The sequence below is a fragment of the Halyomorpha halys genome, unplaced genomic scaffold (genome assembly GCF_000696795.3).
Source record: "Halyomorpha halys isolate HHAL.00 unplaced genomic scaffold, Hhal_1.1 Scaffold241.1, whole genome shotgun sequence".
NCBI lineage: Eukaryota > Metazoa > Arthropoda > Insecta > Hemiptera > Pentatomidae > Halyomorpha > Halyomorpha halys.
In genome coordinates, this window is record NW_027105010.1 from 612,380 (window position 1) to 624,831 (window position 12,452).

Genomic DNA, 12,452 nt, shown 5'->3' on the forward strand with positions numbered 1-12,452 from the left:
AATATTTTAGCCTAAAAAGTTTGTTTTAGGTCTAAAGTGACCAGTACTAGCAATGAAGAAAGTAATGAATCGATCATGAATCCTTAATAAAGTCTCTTATGCACCAAAACTGAAAAAACATTTATTTAGTAAAAAATTAGACATTGTTTTTTTTTTAATGATTGAAAATATAAATTTTAGTTAGAACCTTTTTAGAAGAATTATTTATTTAAAATTATTCTTTGTCAAGATAAGGATATAAAATGTAAAAGTCAAATTTCAATTATTGTTACTTGAGGATTTTATAGACTATTAATTTTTGGAAGGATTGCCATAAAATGACATGTTTTACAGCTGATTTTTTTTTTCTTGATATTTTCAGAAGCAGTTCCTTCACTATTTGTTTTTTTATTATTGGTAGTATTTAGTTTATAAATACATACAAAGCATTATTAAGCCATTAAGAAAAATCATATATAACTATTTCGAATCTTCATACTAATCGCAAAGTGTTCACCTTTTTAATGTGGAAAGGCATAATTCTACGGTGCATGGAAATAAACCAGCTATAGTGAAATCGGTGCAAACGGTGCATTTTGACAACTTAAGAGAACACAGTTGACATGCAAATTTGAAATATTCATATTGGTGTATTGACACTTTACCGGCGTGTTTGAGAATGTTTTAAATAATTGCTATGTGATTATTGCAAACAAACAAAAAAATAAATAACAAATAAAAAAAAATGATTATTTTATTATTGCAATTGATTGTTGTACATTACCACTGTCCAAAGGAGAAGAAACAGCCAACCAATTACCTGAAACCAGAAAAAATTGATGGATTAAACTTTTGTCAATCCTTGTATGAAATGGGGTGGATATGACGAGCGATGTTTGAATAAGACGTCATGTGTAGCAGAAATCCAGTTGATATGTAATTCTGATTTAATTAATTTAAAAATTAGCTGAAATTTAGAAAATGAAGAATAAAACTACGTTATTAATAAAAAAATATTGGTCTCATATTATAGAATTACATTACTTTATTAATAAATTGTATGCACTGAAATAAAAATTTTATTTGACTTTAACAAGAAAAAAATAATTACTATTAAAGAAAGTTGAGCTCTTAAAGTGTTTTTAATAATTTTCAAAGGCTGAAAAAAAAAATTTTCTTTTACTTTACATCAATTCTGTTTTATTCTTCATTCTTGAGCTTGATATTCTCAACTCATCTTCCACCCTCTATCCTAGAAGAACATCGGGTCAATTTTAGTATGATTAAAACAAAATTATATAAAGTCTATATAAATTTAAAGATAACAAAGCATCAAATGAGCAAAATACAAATTTATAAATATTTTAACACTAGGAAAAAAAAATATTTTGAAAATCGTTACATACATTATGGAAGTAAGGATTATGTATTTTAATGAATTTATTATTAATTATATTATTAACAGTGTTTGGACTGATGAAATTGACCTTCAAAGCAAAGTTTGGACAAGGCAAAGGACGAAAATTATTTTTTTTTAAAATAATTAAACAGGAACATATAACTGTTTATTGTAATGAAATGGATGATATCCCTTAGTTTTGGGAGAAAGATACATTTCACACATTAATTATAAAATTTCTTAACTATTGAAATTTTGTTGCAGCCCCTAAGTTTTAAATGTGTATTGGCGATTTCAAGAAGCCATAAAAGTTTATTTTGAATTACCATTCTTGTGTTTCGACATAGTGTCCTTTTGTTTGTATTATATTATTATTAATTTTCGTTATCTATCTGAAATCCGATCTTAAAATTAATAATTAGATAATAATTCAGTATCAGATGATTTTCTAACACTTCATTTACAATTTTCATCGCTGTGTTTTGCTTCACAGTGGTAGCATCTTTTTTTTTTTCTAAATTAAAATTTAGATCCCAGTTAGATAGTTGTATTAGCAAAGATAATTCAGAAAATTAATTTATTTTTGGTGATGAGTCTTTAGATAAAAATTAGGACAAGAAAGTTGCCTTTTATTCGAGAATCACATTGATTGTCTTAATAAGCAATAATACTATTTCTTTAGAAACTCAATAGTCGAATAAATAATTTGGTTCTAAAAACTACTAACAGATAATAATGCATAAAATTTCCAAGTCCAGCATGTTTTTTTTTCTATTAATTATTGCTTACGACGCCAGCTTCGTCCGTTAGTTGTTACGGCTGAACGATCGGACACCAACAGCTGATAAACCAGATGGTGCCAACACATGTCGTTTCGAACCATTGAATGAAAACCATACGTTCCGTGAAATAATTAAGCCATATTAAATGTACAATTCTCATTTCTTTCATAAGAAGTATGCCTTCACTGCTGTTTTTTTAAAAATGAAAATCATAAACGTATCAGCCGTCGGAAGATATCTGGGCTTGAAATGAAAAAAATCATAACTTTTTTTTTAAAAAAAAAAGGTTAACAAAATTTGATTTGTTGATCGTCATTTCCAAATAAACGGAATACACCTTTGATATGAACTTGAATATCAAATGTATATTCTGTAAAAATATAATCGAAACAAATTAATTAATTAAATTCCCGACATCGTCGGTATTGGACACAAACAACACGCGAAATATTGACCATCCTATCTTCGACTCCTTTTTGGATTAAAAATATGACTAGAGTATGTTTAACCCATTAATTTTTTTCATTTTCATTTAATGAAATTAAAGTTATTTATTTAACTGAACAATGTGAAGCAGTGCAAAACGTTAATCTCAAGCTAAAAGTTTTTGTAGAGTTGTGCAAAAATAAATTCCCTTCAATTGATTTGGACAGTATTATTGAGTCAATATTGAACTACAATATAGTGACAGACTTAGAGATAAACTGCAACAATAATATTGTGGTAGTTAAGAGTTGCTTCAATTGTTTCAGAAAATTCCATATATTTAAAAAAAAAATTAAAACAAAACTAAAAAAGTTTTCCAACTTCATTTTTAATATAACAAAATTACATCAAATAATATAATTTGAGAGAAACATTATCCTTTATCTTGTGAAGTGGAATTATTATAACAAACACGATGGAGTCTAACTGTTAATATTTATTCGATTAAAAATTAATCAAAATTTTTATTCTTGTAATATGTCGTTATTCAAATCATTTTTAATAGTTCTCGTACGAAAAAGTTTTTTATAAAATATTAGTTAAGGTCTAAAATCAGCGACCAAACTTTAATAGATTTCTATTTAACATTTTAATGGTTTAAGATAAATAAATGAAAATTGATTTTTGTGTTTACTTCCATTCAGTAAGCCCTGGAGCGAAACGTTGGCTCATATAAAACAGTTTAATTACTATTTCAGTTTTTTTTTTTTATTACACCTTGGCCTTTTATATATTACTCACAGTGAATCAACAATCTTCCAATATGTCTTGACAAACATATAGCATTCATACGATAACAAATATTCTATGTTTATTTCGATTTATTAGTGAATTATATCATTTGATAAAATATTGTTCACTCTTATTATCTATTGTCACTCTTTATTGTTTGAAATTTTTCGGAAATATTGTAAACAATCATTTTTGATTATTATTATTATTTATGTTATTATTCGTGATCTTCTATTCTTTTATTTTTTTTTTTCACATTAAACTTGAATAACTAACAAATCTTAAAAAAGCTTCTAAACCGATATGAAATATCGTAGATTTTACATTGTACATTTTTTTTTTTAATTTTTTTATTACAGACAATTATTTTCTCTAGAAAATTGATTTATCAATTAAAATATAAAAATAAAAAATTGAATTTTTTTGTATTAAACTAAATTTGTATCATCGTTGCACTTTTAATGAAACACGAACATATTGTAAATATCACAAAAATTTGGAAAAAAAAATTATGATGAAAAAATATAGTAATTGTAATATTTTATTTTAAAAATTTTAGATTGTTACGTATCTTATCGTACATTTCTATGTACTATGTAATTTCTATGTAAATTTTATTATTAAATTGATTAAGTTCAAAACAAAATAAATTTAATTAATCAAATCCAGATTGGCTATTAATTGTTCGTAAAATGGAGTTTTTACATAAACATCGCATGTAATAATTTCATTACGTTGCATTTTGTAAAAAAAAAATAAAATTAATTAATAAGAAAAAGTGTTTTGAAGTATAATTTACTCATAATTAGAGACACATGGTATGAAATAAGGCACTCCAGATGTAAATTACACAAATAAAAAATTTGAACTTCCCATCATTTTAAAGATTCATATGTGCAAGTTTCTATTACAAAAAACTCGCTAATCAAGGTAGCCTTGGTAGATTATTTCAACCAATAAGAGAAATTTCTCCACAAGGATGTGATATTTAGCTTCATGAGATAAGGAGGTATGTTTGTTTTTTTATCGTTTTGTTATAACTTTTTCATGAAAATTCGCATGTTTTTGTTTATCTGTTAGGAAATTTTTACTGATAGAACTATTTCTTCGCCTGAGAATGTTTTAATTTTTTACATTAACAAGATACACACTAGCAATTCATGTAAAAGCACATTTTTCCATTAGTAGGCACATATAATTAAGATGAAAATAAGTATGTTATACTTTGTCTAATTATGACGTTTTGGTGTTTTAATAAATCAACTTTTTGTAAATTAGCATTATTTAAACTTTCTATCCTTGATTAGGCATAAATTTATAAAATCTTCCAAATCAAGATGAATTTTTTTTCATTTAAATGACTAGTTATATATTTAAAGAGAGATTTTATTTATTTTTATGTATGTTTTTTCATTTTTTTTTCTACTCTAATGATACTTTATTTTAGTATAAATGTAATCAGTTATCACTATTACCTATTGCCCAACAACATTGTAGCAGATTGTAATATTTATCAATAAATAAAAAATTTGAAAGTTAATTTCATTCAGGTTCCTACTACTGGTACATTTTCATACCTATTACTGGAATTTCGATGCCTAATTTAATGAAGTCAAAAAAATTTTAATTCTTTATTTTTGATAAAAGCTAAAGTAAATTAGTTTGAAGAGAAGTTATCCTGTCTAAAACAAGCTTTGAAATTAAAACCATGATTAAAATAATATCGTAATACTATAAAAAAGTTAAAATATTTTTGTTAAAGTGCCTACTAATGGTGAATTTTCCCTCATTATCTTCGTAGTAATATTGAGAAATATAATAAAATCCATAAATATCAATTCTCAATATGCAAATGTTGGTGGATACATCAATAATCGATACCTTAAATAATAGGTTGAACTTTTAAATAAATAATCTCCAGTAAAAAAAAAATGAGCTAATGGAAATGTAGGGTCTCACTTATTCCCCTTGGCTGATTCCTAATCCCCGCCATTTGAAGGCTCTTCCGCCCCCTTACAAGAAATGTTCCAAACAGAAATTCCGACCATTGATTACTTAATATCACTTAAGAAAAAATACAATTTTTTTTTTTGTAATTTCCCATTTATTCTAGTATTTTCGTACATTTTTCTTACTAATTTCATGCAATTTGTAGGATATTCACAATTAGGAATAATTTTTGTTATTATACAATCGTTTATTTGTACCATAGAAGTGGATTATTTTGCGCCTTCAGAGATAATTGCTATATTGCTCCATAGCTGTTAAAAGCTTCTTGTTGCTGAGTGTGGCACACCGGTAGTAGTATAAAGCGAAAAATGATTGGGTAGTTACAAAGTTCAGTTGAAAAATCTTTTTCTCTATATAAATATTTTTCTTTCTATTTCAGTTATTTTGTGTTAAACATACCTCAAATTTTTAATGCTAGATTTATTCTTCTCAAAGTATAAAAGTAATTGCAATCAAATGAAATGCAAATTGCACCTGGTGGGCCTTACATGTTGAAGATATATATATTTTTTTAACAATTTATTAAGGGGGGGGGGGGGGGGAAAAGTCTCATTCAAAAGAACCAGTAACTATATAAAATTTTATAAATAAAACAAAAAACTAAAATGAAATAAATAGATTAAAATAATAATTCTTAATAAAAGTAAAGTTAATAAAAAAAAATAATGAAATTTAAGGATTTAATAAAATAAATAATTGACATCAAATAGAAAAAAAAATAGTGAATAAAGAAAATGATGAAGAGAGAGAGAAAAAAAAAGAAATTAAGATAAATTAAATTTTAGAGTGATATTAACAGAACTGATAAATATAGAATTTACAACAGGATGCACTGCAGCAGCCTGGGCTTCAGTCTTCTTAATTACCTAATTATATTTAATTGTCAACATTGTATCGATAAAATAGTAATTTTAAATCAATTTAAAATAATTTCAAATCAATTAAAAATAATTTTAAAAAAATTAAAAACAATTTTAAATAAATTAAAAACAATTTTAAATAAATTAAAAACAATTTTAAATCAATCAAAAATAATTCTAAATTAGAAAAAATATATGTTCCTAATTGGGATTATGTTAGTTTAGATACATATTGAATAAAACAATAGGTTTTTGTATATTATGTTATAAAACTAATTTTATTACAAGATATAATGTATATTACGTTTGAAAAAAAGAAATATATATCTTTCCTAAAGAATTTTCTTACAAATATATATATTTAATTTTATTCTTACTGGTTCTTTTCTTGGACTTAAAATTTCCCAGCTTTATTATATTTATCGTTATTACTACCCCTGTACCCTAATACTAAATGGAATAAATGGATTAAGGCACTGTCAATGCATTAAATTTCCTGATTCAATGATAAAAAAGAAGAAAGATAAAGACGAAAGAATATTTATTGAGTAAGTAATAAACGGAACACAAAATTCTTCTTGAAATTATACTTTTAAAAAATTTACATACAATAAGTAAAAAATTTTCAATGGACTTAAAGATAAATTTTTGGACCATAACATTAATTTTTTTTCAGAAACTTTTTGATTGGATTTAAAGTATTATTTTTTATAATATGTACATTTCATTTAATAAGTGTAGTATTATGAAAAAATAAATAAAAACATATTGTTCCTATATATAGCTTCGTGAGGGTATTTTTACTTGTACTTAACATATTTTAAGTAATTGTACTTGACTTATTCGAGGTCAAGAGGGTGTCGATCATGAATAAAGTTCAAGAACCATTGAACTACAAAAAAATCTATTGAAACTAAAATGCTTCTGCATGTAAATAAATTCGAGACTATCGAAACATTTTATCTTTTGATAGTTAAATGTCAAAATATACGTGATTAAAACAGAAGATATCACATGAATCGCTTGATAAACAATATTTTTAAAAATAAATTAACAACTAATAAATCAGTCAGGAATATAATAACACAAAAAATGATAAAGTAACGCGAATACGAGAACTTTTAATGATCAAACTCGATGTCTCTAATCCTGTGTTCAGTAATGCTCTTCAATTCTCAAGGAATTTTTTTAACAGGAAATAAAATAAGAAATCACATGTATATATGATAAAATACGTTGTTATGTACCATGTTTGCAGTTTGAAGTTTCGTTTTGATAAATGGTTTTTTTCAAATTTTTTAAATATTATCCAATATTTAATCTAACTTAGATTTCTGTTGTATCTTCACTGATTAAACAGTGTTCCGATTCGTTGTTTACTTTTTATAATTATAGAATATATTTTTTAAAACATATTTGTGTTTGATTATTAGTGAATTAACACACTGTATTAATGACTTCTGAAATATTCAAATTTCATATTTCGTTACATTTAAATAACCCTCAATATAACATACCTAATAATATGAAAATTTTCTTCTTTTTATTTTTAAATAAAAAGGGTTTTATGCAATAACAATCACCGAGGACTTTAATTACGATTAAAATTTTAAATGAATTTAGTAAAGTAATAAAATATTTTTGTTACTATTATTAGTTTTGTAATCGGATTATTTATGTTTAAATTCTATGATACATTAATCAATGTCATATTAATTATAGCTGCCACTAGCAGCAGAAGTTCATAAATAATTGCTGTATTTTTAATGTCTATATCATAAAAATGTTATAATTAATAAATAATAAATATAACTAGTTTGTAGTGCCCAAATTCATAAATAATATACAGAAAATAGCTTTTGAAATTTCCAAAATTTTAAAACTGAGCTAAAGTGCTAACATTAATCTGATATGCTATATTATTATTAATAAACTCAAAATTAATTATATTCTGTGAAAAACCAATAATACCCTCACCAAAACAAATTGAATATACTTTATAAATTTCTTAACGGTTCAAGAAACGATTAAGAAGGGCTATTTCCAAACGTGTCACTTTTTTAAAATTAAAGTAAATTAACGTATTATTTAAGCAGGAAAAAATCCTCAAACTGGTTCTTACACTCAAAAATTACTAGACAACATTGAAGGAAGAAAATACTCCAAATTTCTGGTATAGCCTCTAAGTAAATTAATGGAAAAATATAAGTTTGATGCATTAATTATTGAGGAATAACGCTCAAGGTTATGAATAAAAATGGATATCCCTTTACAACTAAACTATAGTAGTGCTTTACCAGGCAACACGGACGAGAAGATATTGGCTCTTAAAGTAGTTTTCTATTTTACTATTTTTGAAGGGTGTCAAAGTTACAAAATGTTGCGATTTCAGGAGTTGAAAAATATCTAATTTCATCAGGAACTACGAACGGAATCAATAGAGGACTTTATAAAAAAAACGATTCATAAAATTCTATTGCCAGATACCGATAGATAAATGAGCAGTAACTTACAACGTGGGAAATCCATCCTCATCCCGAAGAATGAAACCTAGGCTGCTGCAGGACATCCTGTTATAAATTCTAAGATTATTTATTATTGTCAGTACAACTATTTTATTGATTTTTTTCTCTTCGTCTTTCTCTCATTTTTTTAAAAATAAGTTATTTAATTTATTAAATATATGAATTTCATTTGTTTTTAACTTCTTAAGAATTATTATTTTTATTTATTTTATTGTCATTATTCACAATAGTTCCATAGTTATAGCGTTGTAAATAGCTAGGTGTCATGTGCATGAGACAATAACCCCTATAATCAATTGTTACAAAAAAATACCTTTAAAGGAATCATGTAAGGCCCACTAGATCGATTAAACAAATATAGGTGTATCGAGTAAATTATATGATTAGTAATGAGTCTTAATACTGAGTTTACATAAATTAGAATTTGGCAGATATGATAGAGAATGGCAGATTAGTTTCATTGGGATCTACTAAAAGGCAAAAATACTAGAAAATTACGCTGAGAACATTCTCATCATCCAAATATCACTGACTATCAAATTAAGATTGTCTAAACTGAAAAATAATTTTAAATATTTTACTAATTTACTTGTTGTATATATGTGTATACAGTTGTAAATATCAATAAATAAATTATTAAAAAAAAAAAAAAAAATATTTTACTTTATTGAAGCGATTCTCATTAAATGTGTCAGCAAGATAATATTTCAATATCTGAGAAATTGGGCACTGTGTAGATGAGTTTTAAATTTCCCATATCTTATTTTTTAAGATGACACCCATTTAACATTTTAAAAAATGTATTTATCTTTATCTCTAATTCGACATTTTCGAACTTAATTACAAGGAAAGTATTTGTTAAAATTAATTGAAACCGACGTAATCGCTTTTCCGAACGACCAGTGTTACTTATGATATATTATTTCGAAGTAAAAAAAATTGTTAAAAAAAAAAATATTTAAGCTAAAGAGTAAAAAACTAAAAGAATAAATATAGAGTTTTATTCACAATTTTTTTTATTACATTATTAAATTAAATTAAATCTGTACCGATACAACCCATAAAGGATCAGGGGTTAAGAACTTTGTAAGGGAGTACCGTTACTAGACCAACGGTTGTGCAAGGAGGTGATTTGGTCAGAAACGCGCTCAACCACCACATTTTTACCCAATTAAGGGTACTGGGTGGACCCAGGGAGGGGCCCAGAACCCACAAGTATTATTTTATTATGGGCTAAAAAAATATCTTGAGCCAAAATAAATGTTTATTCTATCACACCAGTTTATTGAAATAATAATATAAGCTTCATAGAGTAATTAGTCAATGTTGTTTAATTTTTTTTTTCAATAATACACATCCTCATTATTTGATGATCGATTGAAGGATTTAAAAAAAACATGCCAACAATATAAAAGGGTATTTTAGTTTTTGTTAGTATTTTGTAGTAATAGTTAATTATGACGAAACAAATTTTTTATTTTATACAATATCTTGTCTTTATAAGTGGTTTACTTCACTTAATGACAAGATATCTTAGACGGCGCTCTCCCACTATAACGCAAAGCTGTTCTGTCAGCCATGCTTAGTATGCCCCAACGTCTTCACGTTAAGTGAAACATTAATTGAATTGCTCTTTTCAAAAACCACTTTAGTTACACAATTAAAATTTTATAGTAATCAATAAAAAAATTTCTCATTCAACAGAAAATGAATCTTAGATTTTTTTTTGTTTTTACCAAGATTCTGCACCTGATTTTAAGAAAACGTCCGCAACAAAAAATATTTGATGAAAAAATTGACTTTGTATTAAAGTTTCGATTAGATAAGTGAGCCACTTAGGAGTTAACGTACAATTTATTTTTGGTTTATTTAATGTATTACTATACGATTTACTTTAAATCAATCCCTACAGGTGATCTACGATATAGGACAAAATTATTTTTGGATATAGCCGAACTGCTTTAATAGTGGCAGATGTAATAAATAAATAAGCTTTGATTTTATTTTGAATTCCAAACATACTCCCGTAGCCTTGATTTCTAAATTGGGGAATAAACCCCAGACCTACCCTTCAGACTGTCCCAAATAAGTGCATCACGAAGTAATCCTGGTCTAAATTATCAATGGAGTACGTCAAACACAATTTTTAAAAAATGTATTTATTGCTACTTACAACTGTATATTACATAATACATTTAGTAAATATGGTCTTAGTTAAAATGTAGTGTTACAGGCGTGTAGAGAAACTACTCATTGGTGGCACTCTAATGACATTTACATTAGCAGGTCACGTGGCCATCTTCTTTTCAGGCACCTTGGAGGATTGTCAGGAATGTAAAAGGAAGCAAGGTTAGAAACTAGTGGGTTTAGGTGGTTAGGGAGTTTGTAATGGAAGGGATGAAATCTGGTTCCGGCAAGATCGGTTACATTTAAACCGTTTGTTCGGTATGTGCTTAATAGTCGAAACCAACGTGCAGTTTCCTGTCTTTTTAGTCTTGTGTGAGTATTCCAGGTTAGTCGTTTGTTCATATGTAGTCCAAAGTAGTGGATCTGTTCGACTGTGATAAGATCAACATTATTAAAGGAGACTGTAGGTTTACGGTTTATACAATCGGTAGGTTTACGACGAACGTTAAAGGTGATTTGATAGAATTTATTTCAATCCTCCAATTACGACACCATTCTTCGAGGGCTGTGGTATGAGATTGAAGAGTTTGGGATGCAATCAAAGGGTTATTATTAACAGCGAGCACACATGTGTCATCAGCATACGTGGTGAGGATAGTGTTGGGAGTTGTTGGGATGTCAGCTGTATAGACGGTGTAGAGGATAGGACCGAGGATAATACCTTGAGGAACACCAGCAGACTGAGAATAAAGGGATGAATAGAAACACAAATTTAAAAAAAAACAATGTTCGTAAATTTTCCACTAATAAAGTAAAGTAGCGATATATCGCAATGAATTAAATGAAAAATGTATGACAAATCGTAACTTTTAATAAAATACGTTTTAAGATCGACTCACACTATACTTTTCGTTTCCCTTCCATCCCGCATATATGCTGTCACCATGCAATATACAAGTTTGAACTAATAAGCGTTTACTCACTTTTCGTTCCGCCTACGTACAGTTTCTTTTATGTTAATTTCGACTTTATAATATTTTACGGAATGAAACGGAACATATAGTGACTTTCGCTGTGAAGTACTCGAGGAGAAATGCAAGTGAGTCATGAATTTCTATTTAAGATCTGTCATCGGTATTTCCAGACGATTTCTTATTTCCTATCTTTATGGCGATATAAAATGGGTTTTCTAATCCATCAGCTAGCGAAATTTCTTCGAATTTTAATCAATACCAAACCAACAATAACCAGAAATGTTTTCTGTTCCACTTGATCATGTTTAATATTCTCAAATAACCTAATCTCAGAATAATATATTTTTTTTCTCAACACAAAAAATTATTTATATCTATATTTTAGTAGTTTTATACCAGTTTATTTCTAAATATATTTTATTCATATAAAAAAATAATTCATTTAACTAAATTACTAATGACAACGATTTATAGTTAGTCATTTTCTCTCTCTTTCTTTTTTCTTAAACTTTTCACGGCCAAATATTCTTCGTCGTCTCATCATAGAATATAGAAATCCTAGTATAAAGTATTCTTTA

General features: G+C 26.5%; 1 protein-coding gene across 5 annotated transcripts in view; it reads right to left on the reverse strand.

Annotated features, from left to right (window-relative positions):
• Positions 1–12,452, reverse strand: part of onecut — a 196,024-nt gene that overhangs the window by 64,798 nt on the left and 118,774 nt on the right. For 2 of the 5 annotated variants that reach the window (XM_067047306.1, XM_067047305.1), the window contains one exon: positions 764–799. The exons of the other annotated variants lie outside the window; for them this stretch is intronic. In XM_067047306.1, coding sequence (XP_066903407.1) covers positions 764–799 — 36 coding nt within the window. The remainder of the gene's footprint in view (positions 1–763; positions 800–12,452) is intronic. 5 annotated transcript variants of the gene reach the window in all.